This window comes from Lupinus angustifolius, chromosome LG03, assembly GCF_001865875.1.
Source record: "Lupinus angustifolius cultivar Tanjil chromosome LG03, LupAngTanjil_v1.0, whole genome shotgun sequence".
NCBI lineage: Eukaryota > Viridiplantae > Streptophyta > Magnoliopsida > Fabales > Fabaceae > Lupinus > Lupinus angustifolius.
The window spans coordinates 7132390-7153967 of NC_032011.1; the positions used below are offsets into that span (position 1 = coordinate 7132390).

Below are 21578 nucleotides of genomic sequence, written 5' to 3' on the forward strand. Positions count from 1 at the left end.
ATAAAATTGTACTAAGTTAATTGTTGCTGAGGAAAATATATTTTTGTAATACTTTTTTTATTTTTAGTATATACATAAGTGAATAAGTTGGAGAAGCAAATTTATAAAACACCAGCCTCTGTGTTTAATATGATGTTGCTAGCTTGTCTCCAAATTTTGTTCTTAAACTCAACCTTTTCCCGTATGATGTAAATAAATTTTAATTTCTTAACTAAGTATCGCTTATTCTAGTTTTTAGATTTTAGCCCCTCGGTATTTTTCTTTTGAAGATGTTGGAGTTTCCTCAATTACATGCTTCACATAATGAGTTTTTATCTCTTACTCGATCTTAAATATTAGTAGTGTCATTTTTTGAACTCAGGTTTGACCATATATTCGAAGATAATCCGGTCACAAATATTGATCGGATGAACATTTGAACTCAGACTTGACCCTAGACCCAATTAAATATAATGTATATCTTTTTAGATAAAGTTTTCTCAATATTTTACTTATTATATATGAATATCTAATTTGACATGTGAAATAATATATGTATATATAATTGTTAATCATGTATATACGATGAAAAAATTAGAGAATCAATGATACTTACGATAAAAGAAATGTTATTACTATATACACAATTGAATAGAGACACATACAAATATGACGAGCTAATGACAATATGATGAATCAGGTCAGGTCATGTTTGTTCCTACCTAACCTAAATGCTCAGGTCTAATATTTCAACTCGAACTCAACCATAAATTCGATAAAATCTAATCATATTTGAACTCAATCATGTTCTAATAAAACTAAATGAATGAGTATGGTCAGGTCTCGCTCACCCCTAGTTTTTACTATAAATGAAGAGTTGAACAATAAATTCTTTGGAATGAGCATATATGTTGGGCCATCCAATGTATTTAGCATTTTTTGACCACGTGTAAGGCCTGAAGATAAATTGTCACAAGAGTAACTTGTTTGGGGTTAGGTGATGAAAATAACCTTTCATAACATGATTGGGTCAAAATATGAGGTAATAATAAGGTTTGATAATTTTAATATTATTTATTCACACTCCAAAATTGGAACTATGACTTTTTTAATTATATGGGCATCCCCATTAGTGAAAACCCAAGTCAACCACACTTGAAACCATGTTCTTGAATCTTTTTCAACAAAAAAAAACTCAAGTGAAAGATTAATTCCCTCTCATTTGGATTGGATATGATATTATATCCTTACCTGTTTTTTGATTTAAAGTAGATGTTACTGTTATTAATATCATCAATAAAATGCAAAGGAAATTCACATGGGTGGGGAGGGTGAGATATTACTGTATAGACAAGTGCACCTACTTAGCAAGTAAAATGGAGTGTTGAAAACCTAACTATCAATTTCACACAAATTTAGAGGAATCAAAGGTTGAATCATCAAAATAATATATGAGATTCCTCTCAGATGTGGACTCTTTAATATTGAAAATGTGAAGGGATAAATTTTCTTAAATTATATAATTTAAAAACAAATAGAGACTTGGAGCATTAATTTTTTTTTGCTATGTGATATGATCTTAATTATATGTTAGCCTTTTTAGTAATGGAAAGGAGGGATATATATTATTAATAAGGTAAGTAGCCATGATGTGTTATTGAGTGGAAATAGAAGAGAAAGAGAATGAGAAGAAAAAGTTTGAAGAGAAATAGTATATTTACTCCTTTAGTTTAGGGAAGAGTTTAAGGAGAGAGAATGAAAATGATGTTGGACCTATGAAATTTTTTTCTTCTCCCAAGTGAGGAGAAAATGGGAGGGGAAGATGGACCAAGATTTGATATTCCAAACCATATCCCTTATAAATGATATTAAAGCAAAAATAAAAAAACAATAAATATTTAATTTTTTAATTAATATAACATGTTTTCACTTATCTAGAATATAATTTGAAACAACAGATTCTTATCTACAGAAAAGTGGAGGAGAAAATTCATTTTTTTATCTTTTTTTCTACACAATCAAATAACACTAAAATTTATTATATCTTTCTCTCTTTTCTCTCTTTCTTTCACATAGTTATCTCTTTTTACTTTCTCTCCAATCAAGGACATATTAATGTCAAAACAATATGCATCATGAAGATATGCATTATTTATTATACTATAAAGTAGTACTCTCAATTCTCAATCTTGACCAAACAAAACTAATGAATGGTTAAGGAGTACTTGTTACTTGTTAGCAAAAACAAATCAGATATTTATCTATATATGGATATATAGATTCATTTCGTACAATTTCATTGAATAAGATTTGAATTTTATATGAAACAAAGTACAATCTCTGCCCTGACATCTGAACCAATGGTATAGACTTTTCTGACAATTTTTTGTTTTCTTTTCATTTGCAAATATATTTCATATTTAATGACAAGAAGATTCTGATCTAAAAAGCTCTTAACATTTGCATAGAGATACCCTTTTGATTTTTGTGATGAAACTCCTCTTTCTCTCACTGGTCACTACATCTTTTTCATTTTTCTTTTCTATAAAAAACTTGGAACCAGATATCAAGTCAATAAGAATTTGCTCAGTTCAAAACTTAACTCGAGTCCGATAGAAATATTATTTTAGTTTAAATTGGATCAATTAAAGTTCACGAACTGTCTAACTCAGATTAAATGGTTCATTTAGACAGCTCAAATAATTAATTCATGTGTTTAAAAAACGACAAACTAATATAATAACAATTATCATAAAAACTTAATTCATATATTGAGTCAGCTCATAAATTTAACGAGTCAAACTGTATTTAGCTCAAATTCTATTCATTCATTTAACGAACTCAATTTTTAGCTTAAATTTCACGTTCATAAACCAATTTATCATACTGAGTCAAATGTTAAACGTAGCCTTCATTTCTACCCTATTCAAACCACACTCTTCCACTTTTGGGTACTGAAACCCTCTACCCAATTACAACCCCTTTGCCATTTCACTGTCACAAACACACACAGCACCTTAAGAAATTAAAACCTCAGCATCAAAATGGATCAGCTAGCATCCTTCCCAACAAGTAATATTCTATCTCTTTCCCACACAATTCTTTCTTTAGAATCAGTGTAATTTCACTAATAAATAAAAATAAAAATAAAACACTCATTACACAAACAAAAAGGGTGTATGAAAGTGAAACGAATATGCCATTTTCTGTAGCTTGGAAACTCACAGAAGCATTTGCTTTTGCAGAAAAATGCAGACTCCCTTTGTTTTTTCTTCACTGTCACAAATCACACCTTGCACAATACGTAAGAGAGTTTTATTTTTTACTTCATTACCCATCAGTAAGATTCTTAGTCTTCTGTTTTTTCTACTTGCATGCAAAATATTCCATACATCACATAAACCCTAGCTAGCTACCTTGACTAATATGCATATCAACCTATCTATATATTATCACATATAAGTACCTTAATTGATCACCTTTCATTTAAATGTAGAAATCCTAATTAGAATCAAAGCTCACAGATTTCATATTAAATTAACTAATGAGAAATTTTTTTGGTGTTACGAGAATATTTCCATATATTCAATAGTGAATGCAATATGCAATACTTATTATATTTACAATTTTACATATACAACTTTGTACACTACTTTTAGCTTGATTAATATATAATACATACGCTAATCATCACATAATATAATCTTATAATACACTAATTATCACATAATCCATATAATTTATTTGCACGCTGACAATTGCTGCAATATTGTGAACAAAATTTAGGTGCAAAGATGTTTTTCTTCGTCTGCATAGTACATTGCAGAAGAACCTAATCTCATACTCTTAGTACACTAGTAGCTATTTTTTTTTCTTAACTTATAGATTAAAATTGCAAGAGAGATTTGCTATCTGTTGTGCCAAATCTTGTTACGTTAGAATTTGCTATCTTGAAGTAAAACAATAATAATGATAGTTAAATTTTTTAATTAACATAACATGTTTTCATTGACACGGGACAGTGTATGAAATGAAAATGAAATCTCTATGTGATCATGCTGCTATTTTAAGGCATGAGTCTTCGGTCCAACCCACGGCGTCGTTTGGATCTATCACTAGAGTTGGAGCGTTCTAGCAGAGACTTGAAGGAGTTCTGAAGGAAATGGATTGATTCAATGCTGTGATCTTTATCGGGAGCAATGACAAGAATGTTGCGTGTTCTTCCTCCAAGTGTGACAATTTCTGCTTTGAGGGTTTTCAGATGAAGAGAGTTGAGGATTTCAATGATGTCAGTGATGAGGTCGGAGCGATCCTCACAGCATAAAGTGGCCTTGAATATTAGCCTTCCATCACCGACGAGATCACCATAGTCACCATCAGCGCTAGAGATTATGGTGATCTCGTCAGACTCTGATGGAAGGGTTTCGAGTTCAATATTGATGTTAGATGTTTGTTGCTTCAGCTCTTTCACTCGCTGGACAACCTTTGCAAGAAGTGAAGCCTTGTCTGTCTAAATATAAACAAAAATGTTAATAATGTAACAGTATTAACTATTAACATATAAAATGTGATTTGAATAATTACTCGAATAATTTCTCGTGATACCATATAGATTTTTCTTATTGTACCCAAAAAAAATATAGATTTTGCTTTGTGTCTAAAATTAGCAGGTGTCACATGAAACTAGTTTAATCAATTTGCCAAAAATATTAGTACTATTTAACATCTTATCTATGTAATAGGAAAGTGACTTTGCCAAACTCAACTATAAGCACTTGTGAAGAAACTGTGATGTCTCTTTTTCTATAAGCTTTTTAGGAAAGTGACTTTGCCAAACTCAACTATAAGCACTTGCGAAGAAACTGTGATGTCTCTTTTTCTATAAGCTTTTCAAACACGAAGTGAAAGAATCTTATGGAGGATGAAAAGACAAAATGGAAGTTAGGACTTCATGAGCTTCATTAGTTTCCTAAATATTAATTAATTAACGATGTGGACAGTGGAAAGACTTATATTATTCATCATATAAATTCTGCTATAACTAGGTAAATTGATTGGATTAGAGTGAATGGTTTAAGGAATAAAGTGACGAAGATAATCGGTTTGAGTCTCAATCATAGTAAATTAAGATTAAAATGGAGGAGGTTAATAATTCTGAACCTTATCCATACAAAGATTACGTACTAACATTTACAAATAAAAAAATATAAATTCTGCTATATGTAATACATAAAGATATATATTTTTTCAGTGGGAGCTAAAGTCTAAGTCAAAACAAAACAAAGTTAACTTTGTTGGTCAAAAAAGGTATACAACCTTTGAGAACCATGGAGAATAAAAGAGTAGAAAATTTGCCCCCTCCCACTCTTTTTCTTTTCCTCAAAGTAAAATACTTACTCAGTAATGATCAGTCTAAACCAATTTAAAATTGTACGTCACAAAACAAACTTATAGAGTTTTTCTCCAATATTAAACTTTACTAAAATACGTTCTGAGAGAAAATAAAAATAATATAAAGCCTAAAATAATAAAAATATTTGTTGTCTTAAATTTTTTTGGTATTGTATGTCAGAATTTAGACCTAGTACTGAGTTCCTTTGTATGGGAGAGATCCCAGCCCAAAACAAACATTAACTATACATGGCTTATATCTACAATTGTGTGAAAGAAACTAAGAAATTTATGAAATGAAAGTGTAAATGTCTATAAGTTTGTGTATATATGATATACCTTAGAATTACAAGGAAGAAGAGTCCGAAGCTGATTAAGGTGAGTATTGATTCTCTCCCTTCTTCTCTTCTCGGCCTCCTTATGATTCTTCATAGCAGCAAGTGCTCTATCTTTCTCATTGGAGAGTGCATCAGTAATTTCTGACAACTCCAAAGGGTAACTATAACTATTAGAGGAACTGCTACACAAGCTTTGATGCATAGTGGTTGTTGCTGAGTGGAAAAATGAGGTATTGGTGCCTGCTAGTAATTGTAACAACTCAGAGTTCTCCATTCTCATTTGTTGTTGCTGATGCTGCATGATGTTGGTGATAGTGATAGAAGAGATATAGCTACTTGCATAAGCTAAGGCTAAAGTGTTGATAAGAGAGAGTGGCTAGTAAGTAGGGAGAAGTGTGGTACATTTTTTCAGTTTTTGTGTCTTGACTTTGAAGTGATGCTTATGATTGCAATTTTTGACTGACCCAAATGGTTCCATTCTGGCTTGTGGATTTTTTTAACACCAAAGTCTATTGGCCGTGCTATTACCTTTTGGTGGTCATTTACATTTGTTTATTCGGTTTTTAAAAAAAAATCAAGGATATCCTCTCTCATGTATAATGAACTAATTTATTTTAAAATGTGTGACTTTCAATAAGTGTTGCTCTCATGATTAGTATACATTTGTTTATTAAGTTAAATTATAAATATTGGGCAAAATTTTATGTTAACCCTAAATTGTAAGAGATTTTCTTATGATTAATGAAATATCAATCATAAGATCTTGAATATCATGATTCTCATATAAAATAAAGATACAAAGTTATATTTGAATCCATGTTCTCTGATTTACTCTTTTAATATACCTTTTAAGAGAGTTTTGATATGATGACATTCCTCAACCAAATCCTAAATTCCTTTTGGGCCCTTCGTTTTCTCTCTAATGGGAAGATGTGAAAATTGTTTGTGATTTAGTGTCTCAATGGTCATAATCATTCCTTATGTGTTAACTTATAGTGATCTCATTATCCCCTATGAGTCAATCATTTGGATATTCACTCATTAAGCTCATATTTGTTATCAGTTTCAGAAGTCTTTTAAGTTGTCAGTAATTAGATCACTTGTTTTGTAACCCAAAAAATAAATAGTCAATATAATTGTATTAAATATATAATGCCCACCTTATTTAGAAATTATGAATTTCTAACAATCTTCCATTTGGGCTTCATATTTTTTCTGAAACAATTATATCACATATTCTTTAGGCGCGCACCTATATGCTATTTATATTTAGACTTCTTCTTAATACAATATGGTTCATCTCATATATCAACCATTGAACCACCACGACCTTCGTCACATTCAAACGTGACTCGACCACGATAATCACCATATTAATATACTTAATATATGGATGAGTGACATGAAAATTTCATGCAATGTGATCTAAATATGTCTATTTCCAACTGGTCTTCTTTATTTTTTAATGAGATCAATTCAAAGTCTTTAATTGCAACACAATAGTTACAATACACAAGTTCAAAGAACAATAAATTATCAACTTTATTGTGCATCAAACTATATATGACGTCTAAAGTAAATCATAAAACATATACAATCTCATTGAACTAAGGTATCCTAAGGAGCAACACTCATATGGACAACATGGTCATGAAAGACTTTAGGTACCAAACCCTTAATCAGTGGATCAGCTAACATAAAATTTGTTCCTATATGTTCTATGAAAATTTGTCTATTTTGAACATTTTCTTTAACAACCAGAAATTTGATACCAATAAATTTTGACTTTGTAGAACTCATATTATTGTTAGAATAAAGAACTACGGATTTGTTGTCAAATAAGTTTTCAATGGTCTTTTAATATCATCGACCACACGCAAGTCATTGACAAAATTCTACAACCATGGTTGAAGGAGTTATGAGCATCTATATAGAAGACTTCCAACAAATAGCACCTCCAACCAACATAAGTACATATTCATAAGTGAAGTGTCCATTGTCTAGACATCCAACATAAGTGACAATGTACTTCATTGTTCATTGTTCACTTTAAGTAACGCATAACACGCTTGACTTCCTTCCAGTGATATATTACAGGATTGCACAAATATCTTCCCAAAAAACTCCCACGATAAACGATACGTTGGGACATGTGCAAACTTGAACATACATTAGACTTCCTATTGCAGATGCATAAGAAAACTTTTACATCTCGTATATTTCAATGTCATTTTTGGAGTACAGTTTGAGACTAAACTTATCTTCCTTAATTATAGGGGTATCCCTTGTTTATGTAAGAATGGAAAAAATAGATAAAAAATCTTGTTGTTATTTTAATTAGTTTAAGCCTTTGTGAGATACAAGCAATTCATTTATTTTTAAACTAACTCATTTACTATCTATCATTTGAATGATCAATCCTTTATATTGGAATGGATGAAGAGTCAAATGGATTACAACTAGTCATGAGGGGTTGAATCAAGATTGTTTTGAATTGAAACTCTAGATTTTAGTTAATCCTTAGTTGTAATGATCCATGATATCTTCAGGTTATTATAACATGATATAGTTGTTTTTATGTATTTTTGAAAAATAATAAATATTGAAATTTCACAATAACTCTGACCAAATTAAGGACTTGATAATTTTATACTATTAAATTTGGGTGCTTGACATTATTATTAAGAACACTATACTAGAAACCGAGAATCAATTAAAATGGGTATCCAACATATTGGTTTATAATAATTTAATAATGAAATTACGATATTTGTAAAATTCAATTAGATGTGACTATGTGAGAATTAGAAATATATTTTTTTGTGATTGTCAAATACTTTTTTCGTAGAATCTACCTTTTTTACTTGTGCTTCTCCCTAAGCATAAAGTTGGTTAGTTATGGAAAAGAAAAATTATGGGAGAGTCAATACTATTATATTGGTTATTTCTAACTCGAATAGTATTGATTCTCATATATTAATTGTTTAGAAAGAAATAAAAATATGATAATGTAGATTAGCTTGTGGATAAAATTTGTCGTTAACTAAAGTAATATAATCATTTTATTTGTATGCCTGTGGCCAATTCATTCTTTTCATTGGGTTACACTTGACACGCATGTCTCAAAAGGTGGAATACTTTGTGAACACAAATGATCATAATGTATTGCCCTTAGCCCGTCATCGTTACTACCATGTTCTTTTCAACAACAAAATAAAAGCATCATGTTAATATATATCGTGGTTATTAAATACATGACTCTTGTAGATACATACATATGCAAAGTTTTTTTTGATGAAATAATCTTTCTTCGGATAAAGATAATGTGAAGAATTTTTTATATTATTTGTTATTCATGTATTAAATATCATTAGATGATATAATAATTGTATAGCATTTTTACAGACAATCACGTTGACGCAGATGCTTTATTATATTATCATACTGTTTGATTAAAGCCTATGTATGTGTTCAATATTATTTATAGTCGATCTTAAACTAGAATAAAAGGTAAAAGTTGTGTTAGAAAACCTAATACTTTTAAATATTTGTATAGGAGATTGACTTCGTGTGTATTGTGTAATATGTCTATTATGTTACAAAATATTATTAAAACGCATGGGGATGTAGCTCAGATGGTAGAGCGCTCGCTTAGCATGCGAGAGGTACGGGGATCGATACCCCGCATCTCCATTTTTTATATATTTTCTCTGTCAACTTATTTTTAATTTCCTAGCTCTCTTTACCTCTATTCTCAAATGACGCGCTATTTGGTTCAATTTTTTCTTCTTCCCAAACAGGTTCAATTATTATTCACTGCCACCATGATTCCCAAGTAAACTTTTGGACTCGCTTTTAATTTTCTTTAGGAGATATCTTTCAAACCAATATTTTATAAGTTCTCATTAGATTATAGACAAAAATATTGGATACTCAGGATAACTAAAAATTAATGATTTGATTCTTGTAAACGATATTTATTGTGAAGACAATTATACACTATGAAAGATATTAGTTCATTATCCAAAAGATGAGATGGTGTCTTTGATAAGAGTAAGGACCCCCTCCATTAATGAAGAGATAAATGACACAATAATATACAAAAGACATTATGTAATAACTCTTTTATCCTTTTGTTTACCATAAAATCACATTTTTGCCACTGATAATATGAAAAAAAACAACTACTTATCTCTCTGTTAATAAAAGGAAATCTTTATTCATTTGGTAGTACTCAACAATCATGAATTCATTAGGCCATTAAAACAAATAATTAAATACAAATTGATAAGCATAAATTATAATGTTTCTCAAGTTTCAAATAATTTTTTAAAAAGTATTCACTTAAAATTTTAAGATAGTATTACATGTTTATTTTTATTAGTATCCTCATGTGATATACATGTACCATAATTCTATTCTCTTTATCACACATCCCAAAACCAATTCACAAATAAAACTATGATGGATAACTCCTATTGTGAGACTTTAGTGAACAATATTATGTTTCTAGCTCGTAAAGAGAATTATTTGTCCCTAAAAAATATTGTCCACATGTATTAAACTAATTAAATTTCATCAAATAACATAAAAAGTTATTTTATATTTTTAAATATATGATAATCTCCAATTAGATTGGGACACCATAGAATATAAAAAGTGAGACAACTAATCTGCATTCCTCTAGCTTCTCCCTTTTTACTTTCACTTGTTGGTTGGATAGGAAATAAGGATGCATGCACACATCCTATATAATAAAGTTGTGCATTCCTCTATAACTATTCACTCTTTAGTTGATAGTTTGTCCTCTTCAAAAATAAAATTACAAATGTTTTTTAATAGCATGCACGAAATATATATATTGGAGTGGTTATGATTAAAAATAGTTATTTATCATATAATAGTTATATATATATATATATATTTTTTTTTTAATCTTTAAATACAACAACATATTGTTAAGTCGCTTATATCTATACTATATATAAAGGCAAAACATGATGTAACTTCCACCATGGTGTAATTTCTATTTCCTATTTTGCCCTTCACATTATTTAATTTTTACAACAAGGCCATATAATCATAAATAAACATCATCAACACATTAATTAACTATATCTTTCATATTAAATTGAACATTATCATAAATACATAAAAATTATAACAAATACATTCTAATTCTAAAAATAAAATATATACAAATTGAATACGTAGTACCATGTAATATTGACCGGTAGGCACGAAAGTGCCTGTACACACTAGTATATATATATGAGATTCATTTATACCTAATTTAAGTTATACTGATATCAACCATTGATTTTGTTAAATTTAACATACCAAATGGTTGAGTGAAATAAGTGAGGAGAGAAAAAAAGAGGAATATTAGATAACTTTTAAATTTTACTTATTTTGGCCATTAGATTTAACAAAATCAATAGCTGAGAACGAATGTAACTTAAACATTCAAGGTAAGTTATACTAGTTACACTTGATCCCAACCATTGATTTTGTTAAATGTAACGGATCAAATGGTTGAGTGAAATAAGTGATGAGAGAGAAAAAGAAGAATCTTAGATGACTTTTAAACTTTACTCATTTTGGCCGTTAGATTTAACAAAATCAATCGTTGAGATCTAATGTAACTTAAATTGGGTGTAAACGGATCCCAGAAAGATCCATTTACACCCAAATTAAATTATATTAGTTACACTCGATCTCAACCATTGATTTTGTTAAATCTAAGGACCAAAATAGGTAAAATTTAAAAGTCATCTACGATTTTTCTTTCTGGATATTGATATATATATATATATATATTAAAAAGAAAACCCCCACTAATTCTGGATAATTTTTTAGGCCCACAATTGACATGGATCTTTGGAGTACAAACTTAGGTTATATATTCCACAGTGGCAAGAATTCTTGCAATTGCATACCTAATCCATTGACGATCCTGTGTTTGTACTTCAATATTTGAGTAATAACTAATAAGTTTCCTTATGATCTTAAAAATATGATGTAAGTATATACTTGCGTTCACAAAAACATTGTATATTGTTAATTGCCCATTCTCCTTCGCATAGGATAGACAATCATCCATGGTTTGACATAACACCCCAAAATTTATCTTTAATGTAATTTTTGTTTGAGTTAATAAAACTTTCATCTTTATAATTATGTGTTGTATATTACGACATCTTTAATTAGATTTTAGGAAAGATTATTAAATTCTTATTGTAAATTATTTTCCATTTTGAAGTAGCTGTGTAAGTTTTTTTTGGTTCAAGGGGTTCATGTAAGTTATTTTCTATTTTCAGATTAGCCGTATAATTAACTTGTTTTTCAATTGACTTTATAGTTTAAGTTTTTTTAATAGTGCACTTTTAGAAAATAAATAGTGGGATCTTATGGATGTATTCATTATTTATTTAATAGGAACAAAATTATGAATGCTGTTTGAGAATTGAGAGGGTTGTGAATAAAAAAAAGTAAAAAACAGAACTTTATATGATTGAGGAAGTGTTAATTAACTTTCACCTTTCTTTAATGCGATTTGTATCTTTTCAATTCCTTTTACTTGTTCTCTTTTATTGCTTTATTTTAGTATGTTTTTGTTTTATTGGCAAAACTTATAAGAATTCCTAAGGTTAGATACATATAAAATCTCCAAATTGATTGAGGTATTGTTTTTTCCTCCTTATTTTTCCTTATAGAAATAACTTGATACACTATCCAATTTGTATCTCTTTATAAGTTGTACGACCCAATTAAAGGTGAGTTAAGTTTACAGGAACAAAGTCCATTGATCAATCCATTTCAGTGTAGTTAATAAGCCAAAATCTAACACCTTTTTAGTTCATGTCTATATAGCACGAGATCCAATCTTTAACCCACATAAAACCTGCCTCACTATCGTTTTCTTTCATTTTTAATATTGAAACACGCATTTTCCTTTTATTTGTTTATATTTTTGTATCAAGGTATATATATTCTTTGGTATGGATGATGTTGGTCGGAATCTATATCTCTCTACTGTATTCAGACAAAAACCGACTTTAGACCACCTTAGGTGAGTACAAAAAATATATTCAAACGCTGAAGTCAATATAAATGTTTATTATAGAAAGAGGAGAATAGCCTATGAGAGTAAGTAATCTTCTTTGTTGGGGTTCTCTCTATTTATAGAGAGGTAGAGTGAGGTATACCCTAAAGTGAGTACTTAATAATGATGGATCGCCCCATTGCACCTTGTTTATACCGACACATGATGCTTTAATCATGGTAGACCATTTTACTTTACCTTTGCTCAATTTGTCATTGTTGCGACATGACTTACCCCTCTCATGTGGAGATAGATGACCTACAGTGGTCAAGTGATGCAATTAATCTTGTAGCCAGACTTTACGGCTATATAAATACTAACTTGATCATGTCATGTCGTTGTTATCCTTTCTCGTAGGTAGATTGACCACCTTGTCATTATTGACAATTGTATGAGTCAACTCTTATTTGTCCGATAATGAGACAATTCCCAACTAGTAACCAAATAGTGTTTAGTGTTGACTAATCCTATTGATTGAATATAATATTCAAACATTCATCTAGTGGAATGCATGTAGTTACATAGTCTTCTCTATCTATAAACAAACACCTCATCTTTTTGCTTATCAGTTTCTGATCTCTTTATGGTCTTCACATTAGACCAATTTCTCCTTTGATTTTACAGGTCCTACCCAACATTTTCTAATCACTAAAATTTGAATGATTTGTGTACTTCATCCAACATACCGATCCATTAGCTCCATCGATCACTAAACAAATGTAGCCACTTTATAAACAAAGGAAACATTTGAAACAGAGAAAAGGCCAGAAGAGCAGTGTATGTGACTTAAGTGGCACGCGCATGTGCTGCACATTCTTTCAAACATGACTAAAAATATATATAAAATGAAACTGGTTTCATCTTTGATAGTTTACGTAGCTTTTTCTCACTTGAGCTAGTAAAGAGAGGGGGAAAAGTTTATGTCCCTTTCATGTAAAGTAGCATGATAGACAATAATACATGTCTGCTTTTGATAAAGATTGATATAAGCACCTTTTTTTTTCCGGTTGAATTTAAAATATATGCACTGACTGTGTCAAGTTTTTACATTTTCAGCACATCATATGAATTTGAAAATTGATGATAACTAATATATGAATGATATGGATTTGCTGACATTATAAAAATACTTATATTATCAGTGTATACATATTAAATCATTTTTCCTTCCGCATCAAGGATCAATTTATGTTGGTAACTAAAAATTATTGAAATGTGATTTATTTCTATTAATAAAAACTCTACTTGATCTAGGAGTTTATCAAAGCAGAAAACGAAATATGAAAATTAGCTAATTGAAACAAACTATTTAATAAGATTAATAAATTATTAATTAATGAAAATTAATTAAGTTTTTTAATTTATAAGTCATAAATTATCATAAGTGACTTATCAACTTTAAACATATAAGATTGTAAAGTATTAAATAAGCTTAAGTCTCAAACACAACCGACCAAATAACTTACTTTTGATAAGGTAAATTAGTTGGTTAACTTATAAACTACCTCATTACCTTAGGTAACACTTATTAATTATTTTCATAATTAAATTTAGTTAGTATTCAACTATCTTGAAAGGGCACTTTCTAGTTTATCACTTTCAGCTATCATTGACTAAATTTGGGCTATAGAGTGGAATTACTCAATTGATGAGTATTACTGTTTTTCACACCATCGCACTCATATTAATATTTTTCATGAATTCAGCTGTGTGCTTTAACAGAAAATGCGGCCTTTGATGGGAACTGAAATGATGCAAATTAGTGAGATGTAAGTTTTTTTTATAACCAAGATATATTTAATCTTATAAATAAGAAACTAATCATTTTCGAACTTCCAACAAATATTCCTTATAAATATAAGAATCAAATTTTTGACATTTTTATCAATATAAAGATCTAGTGAAGCATGTAACTAAACCAATGCTTAATGTAATAAAAGTATTATTACTTAAAACAAGAGGGGGTATGCATGTTGATGAAACTATAAAATATATGCAAGTTATCATTCATCTTTTTTTTTTTTTTTGTTAGAAATTCATAATTTCTAATTAAGATAGATACCATATATTTAATACAATTGTATTGATTATTTAACAAGTGATCTAATTTCTGACAACTCATAGGACTTCTAAAATTGATAATGGATATAGGCTTAATGAGTGGATACACAAACAGTTGACCTATAAGTAATAATGAGAATCCTATAAGTTAACACATACGGAACGGTTTTGGTTCCAGAGATACCAAATCACAAATATTTTTCATCTCTCCCCATTAGAAAGAAAGTGAAGGTCTCAAAATGAATTAAGGATTTGGTTGAGGAAGACTATCATACCAAAAACTTTCAAAAGGTATATCAAATAAATAGATCTATCAAATTTAAATAATAATTGTCATAATATTTCACCTACTAACTATGATAACATTGTGCCTAGGGAAGATAAAGTTGTGGCTAGCCATACTACTAAGATGGCTAGTACTGATGCTGATATGCATAAAGATGAGCATGGTGCGCCCATACTTGGAACAAAGCCAAATACCGATGCGCCAAGAGTTCTTGCTGATGCGCCAAGCATTGTTGTTAATGCGCCAAAGGTTGTCCCTGATGCGCCAAAGGTTGTCCCTGATGTGCCAAAGGTTGTCCCTGATGTGCCAAAGGTTGTCCCTGATGCGCCAAGCCTAGTTGCTGATGCGCCAAGAGTTGTTTCTGATGTGCCAATATCTGACCAAGACACACATACTGATTTGCCAAAGCCAAGTCAGACCTCGCACATAACCAGGCATGCCCACTGCTTGACTATACCAATTGTGACCGTGCCAGATTATCCTAAGCCTTATGGCCTGATGAATCAGCGCATGAACATTTTGACCGAGACACGTGAGTTAGTTGTCTCGGTCATTAGGCGAATGATGCTCGGTCAGAATCAAGTCCATCTCGGTAAGAAAAAAACCAACATGGGTCAAATCTTAGCCAACAGAATTAGTGGCAATTCCAGTCTGGTGCGGCCCAAAGTTGCTTGTGATGCAAGGAAATGCCACATTCCTAATTCCCTAGATATTTAGCACATGTTTATTGTGCTCTAGTGTTTTTTATGCTAGTTATTACTCTTTCTAATTACCCTTTATGTCTTATAAATAAAGGGGTTTGATTTGTATTTTAAAATCATTAATTCATCAATAAAATTCAGATGCATCATTCATTGAAATTCCTTCTTCTTTGCTTTCCTTCTTGATTTCTTTCCTTTCTTTTCATCTCTTCACTAAGTGAAGAAGTCATAATCTATTGTGAGCCTTTTTGTAATGGTAACAGAGCTCCATTGAGAGCTCTGCTACATTCACTATGGCATTTAACCCAACACCAAATCCAATCATTATGTAGCTTTCAGTAAATCCACCTCAAGAACTAGTGAATCCCTATTATGTGTATCCTGCAGAAAATCCAATGAATGCACTAGTATCACCTCCACTAAATGGTGAGAATTATCACCAATCGAATAGAGCTATGTGGATGAGCTTGATAACAAAGGAAAAGCTGGAATTCGTAGATGGGACTATCAAGATGCCTCCAAAATCAGATCCACTCTACAAGGCATGGAAGAAAGCCAAAAATATTGTGATCTCTTGGATAACAAGAGCAATGACACCTTCAATAGCACAAAGTATCATCTGGATGAACAAGGCATCCAAAAATTGGGATGAATTAAATGAAAGATTTTCTCAGGGGAACTTGTTTAGAATTGTTGAGCTTCAAGGATATTTGGCCAACTTCAAATAGGGTGATCTTATTTTAAGTGATTATTTCACATAGTTAAAGGTTTTGTGGGATGAACATGACAACTTTAGACTAATGCCGAAATGTAAGTGTGAAATACCTTGTTGTGGTGAGGTAATCCTTGATGTCAGGAAACACATGATTGAACACAAGGTAATAATTTTTATAAAAGGTCTAAATGATTCTTATGGAGGTATTAGATCACATATAATGATCATTGACCCCCTTCCATCTATGAGCAAAGTGTTCTCACTCATCATCCAATAAGAAAGACAACTCTATGGTCAAGATCTAAATCCTAAGGCTCTTGCACTATCAAGCAATTGGAGAAAAGGAAGTTTCACTGGTAGAGGACACAGTTCAAATAGATCATTTAGTTCAAATAATACTGGAAGGGGCAACACAATTGGAATAGGAAGAAGAACATGGAATAAAAATACAAACTATGGAAAATACTGCACTCACTGTAAAAAGAATGGGCATAAAGTAGAAACATGCTACAAATTGCATGGATTCCCATCAAATTTTGGCAAAAGTGATCAAGTAAACTCATTAAGAACTTCCAAGACAGAGGACCAAAATCATACCTCAAGTCAACAGACTGATGAGAATGACACAGTTTATGGATTGAGTAAGCAGCAGTACCAAGGTTTAGTTAACATGCTTCAACACTCAACCGGTGGAGGAACACCAAGAATAAATGAATGTGAGCCAATTAACAGCACTAACAATGTCCTATCAACTGCCTCAGGTAAACACAACAAGACAACGGGTAATTCTAAACCAAATTCTCACTTTGTTAGTTGGATTCTAGATAGTGGTGCAACAGACCACATCAGTTCAGACTTATCCAATTTTTCTAACTACACTCACATTGAACCAATTAGAGTAAAACAACCTAATGGAAGTGACATCATAGCAAGGACATCTGGAACAATATCCCTTCTCCCAAATCTCATTATGCACAATGTGTTATATCTGCCAAGCGTTTCATATAATTTGATCTCCATATCTAAATTGGCATTAAAATGTGGCTATGTTCTGTCTTTTGATGCATATTGTTGTAAAATTCAGGAGAAGAAATCCTTGAAGATGATTGGTTCAACTAAGTGAATCAATGGATTGTATTTTTCTAACTACACTCACATTGAACCAATTAGAGTAAAACAACCTAATGGAAGTGACATCATAGCAAGGACATCTGGAACAATATCCCTTCTCCCAAATCTCATTATGCACAATGTGTTATATCTGCCAAGCGTTTCATATAATTTGATCTCCATATCTAAATTGGCATTAAAATGTGGCTATGTTCTGTCTTTTGATGCATATTGTTGTAAAATTCAGGAGAAGAAATCCTTGAAGATGATTGGTTCAACTAAGTGAATCAATGGATTGTATTTTTCTAACTACACTCACATTGAACCAATTAGAGTAAAACAACCTAATGGAAGTGACATCATAGCAAGGACATCTGGAACAATATCCCTTCTCCCAAATCTCATTATGCACAATGTGTTATATCTGCCAAGCGTTTCATATAATTTGATCTCCATATCTAAATTGGCATTAAAATGTGGCTATGTTCTGTCTTTTGATGCATATTGTTGTAAAATTCAGGAGAAGAAATCCTTGAAGATGATTGGTTCAACTAAGTGAATCAATGGATTGTATGTTTTGAAGAGTTATAGTACATCTCATTATGTTAACTCATTAGCATCCATTCCTGATTCTAACTTAGGGCACTTTAGATTAGGACATGCATCACACAATTGTATGAGTGAGATAAAGAACAATTTTCCTTTTGTCAAATATAATAAGGATTATATATGTGATATTTTCCATCAAGCAAAGCAAAATAAGTTGTCTTTTCCATTAAGCAATTCACATTCTTTACATACATTTGACTTGGTACATGTAGATATATGAGGACCTTACTCCACACCCTCTATTCAAGGGTATATGTATTTCTCTACTATTGTGGATGACCATACTAGAGACACTTGGGTCTATCTCACCAGATCCAAGGCAGAAACCTCTAAAACTCTACAGGATTTCATTATCATGATAGAAACTCATTATAGTATTAAGGTTAAGGCTGTTAGAAGTGACAATGATCATGAGTTCATTATGAGTTCCTTTTTCTCTAGTAAGAGAGCATTACATCAAACTGCTTGTACTTATACCCCTTAACAAAACAGGATTGTTGAAAGGAAACACCAACACCTTCTGAATGTAGCTAGAGCTCTATTGATCCAAAGCAAATTGCCAAGAATGTATTGGTCTTTTGCTGTTAAATATGCTACCTATATTGTCAACTCCTTGCCAACTTTAGCCCTGGACAAAAAGATCCCACATAGTCTGCTGACAGGAAATAAACCAAAGATGCATATGCTAAAAACATTTGGTTGTTTGTGCTATGTTAGTACACAAAGCCACTCTTGAACTAAGTTTGATCCTAGAGCCAACAAATCCCTTTTTCTAGGATACAAAGAGGGAACAAAAGGATATGTAGTATTAAATTTTTCCACTAAAGGAATAGAAATGAGCAGGAATGTAATCTTTTATGAAAGGTTTTTCCCCTATATTCCTCAAAACTCCAATGATTCTGAACCTGTCATACCTCAACCAACAATACCAAGTCCTATGGTCTACAATGATCATATACCTTCACATGCTAGAGATGTTGATAGTCATGAAGAGATAAATGAGGATAGTCTCCCCAGGAGTCCTATGATATATCCTGAAAATCAAAATCTTAGAAGAAGTCAGAGAGTAACTAGAACACCAACATACCTTCAAGACTACCTTTGTGTCTTAATCAATAAGAGCAGCATGCCTAAAACTAAGATCAGATACCCTCTATCTTCTTATTTGAATTACGATAGACTCTCTCACACCTATAGAACTACTATCCTTTCCCTCACTACCAACTCATTTACAACTTGATGATGCTTTAACAAAAGCACTAGGACGAACTGACTACAAAAGCATCCATACCAAGTTGGGTCTCATAGACATATGTGGCCCAACTTGTGGGGGGTATCAAATTTAAATAATAATTGTCATAATATTTCACCTATTAAAATTGATAACATTGTGCCTAGGGAAGATAAAGTTGTGCCTAGCCATACTACTCAGATGGCTAGTACTTATGCTGATATGCACAAAGGTGAGCATGGTGCGCCCAGACTTGGAACAAAGCCAAATACTAATGTGCCAATAGTTCTTGCTGATGCAACAATCATTATTGTTAATGCACCAAAGGTTGTCCCTGATGCGTCAAGCCTAACTGCTAATGCGCCAAGAGTTGTTTCTGATGCGCCAATATCTGACCAAGACACACATATTGATTTGCCAAAGCCAAGTCAGGCCTCCCACATAATCAGGCATGTCCACTGTTTGAATGTGCCAATTGTGGTCGTGCCAGATTATCATAAGCCTTCTCGCCTAATGAATCAATGTAGGAACATTTTGACTGAGACACGTGAGTCAGTTGTCTCGATCATCAGGAGAATGATGCCTGGTCAGAATCAAGCCCATCTCGGTGAGAAGCAAACCAACATGGATCAAATCTTAGCCAACATAATTAGTGGTAATTCTAGTCTGGTGTGGCCCAAAGCTGCTTGTGACGCAAGCAAATGCCACGTAACTAATTCCCTAGATATTTAGCACGTGTTTATTGTGCTCTAGTGTTTGTTATGCTAGTTGTTACTCTTTCTAACTACCCTTTATGTCTTATAAATAAAGGGGTTTGATTTGTATTTTAAAATCATTAATTCATCAATAAAATTCAGATGCATCATTCATTGAAATTCCTTCTTCTTTGCTTTCCTTCTTGATTTCTTTCCTTTCTTTTCATCTCTTCACTAAGTGAAGAAGTCATAATCTATTGTGAGCCTTTTTGTAACAAAGAACATGAATTAATGTATGACTTTGTATCTTTGTTTTATTTATGTGTGAGAATCATTATATTCAAAATCCTAGCATTGGTATTTCACCCAATTTTATGACACATCTCATAACCAGTGGTATCAGAGCTATAGGTTCTGAATTTTATGATTCTTCATTAAAGATGTTTTCCCACAATTTTTAAGAACCCTAATTTTTTAAATCTGGAGATTTTTATGCTTCCGCTATTGGTTATGAAAATTGGCTATTTAGGAATAATGAGGATAACTGTTATCATCTTCCGCTTATTTGAATTATGAGTAATTTGTATTATGAATCCTTGCAACATGTGATGAAATCTATATTCAGATCTGTGCATGAATATTGCATTAACTTTTATTACTCTGTTATGCAATATGTATAGTGTGAACATCCAATTTTGTCCGACTCAAAATACATTTTCAATAAATAACAAATAAAAATAGATAAATATTTTTGGGTACTTTCTATAACAAAAAATTTGAAGTGTTCCAAAATGAAGATGATTTGAATTCGATTTTTAATTAATTTTTTTTATTAATTTCGAATTTTAGATATTAATGATGAGAATCAGAATATTTGAATTAAACAAAAAATGTTGATAGGAATTTTTTCCGTAACTTTTTCCAAGAAGTTAATAAAGAGATTCTATTCTTTATTTGCACATGTGCAAATTCCCTTTTGCCATAAATAGAGAGGATTGTCACATGGAAAAGACCCTCACCCATCAATTTCTCATCCACTTTTAACTCACCATGAAATCCATTAAAATTTCATCCAAAAAAGTCTTATATTCATCATCTATTTCCAATAATCCTCTCAATCAAGAACATATTCATCAATCATTTCCCTCCTAAACATCATCTTCCATACCCAATAGGTCAATATCATACACAACAACCTCAAAATTTCCTAACAACAATAACGCAAAAAAATCATTCAACAAAATCCATTCAAACGCTCAACATCCAAAAATAATCATATCATCCACGATAGTCCAAGAATCTTCCACACAACACACAAAAGAGGATATCAACCAAAAAACCATAAAAATACATAATC

At 31.2% G+C, this 21578-nt stretch overlaps 1 protein-coding gene and 1 non-coding gene across 2 annotated transcripts; one reads left to right on the forward strand and one right to left on the reverse strand.

The window, feature by feature from the left end:
* On the reverse strand, nt 4008-6119 carry LOC109343303 (transcription factor bHLH106-like). Its single transcript, XM_019581533.1, has 2 exons — nt 5710-6119; nt 4008-4489 (listed from the first exon to the last, which is right to left on the reverse strand). Exons 1-2 carry the CDS (start codon nt 6007-6009, stop codon nt 4046-4048), a joined length of 744 nt encoding a protein of 247 aa, XP_019437078.1. The 5' UTR covers nt 6010-6119; the 3' UTR covers nt 4008-4045.
* TRNAA-AGC lies at nt 9329-9401 on the forward strand. Its single transcript has one exon. It is a non-coding gene; the product is annotated as a tRNA-Ala (tRNA).

Coding starts and splice junctions, on each gene's coding strand:
- LOC109343303 (XM_019581533.1), bottom strand. CDS start 6,009: ATGCAGCATCAGCAACAACAAATGAGAATGGAGAACTCTGAGTTGTTA. Junction 4,490..5,709: donor TTCTTCCTTGTAATTCTAAG/GTATATCATATA, acceptor GTTTATATTTAG/ACAGACAAGGCTTCACTTCT.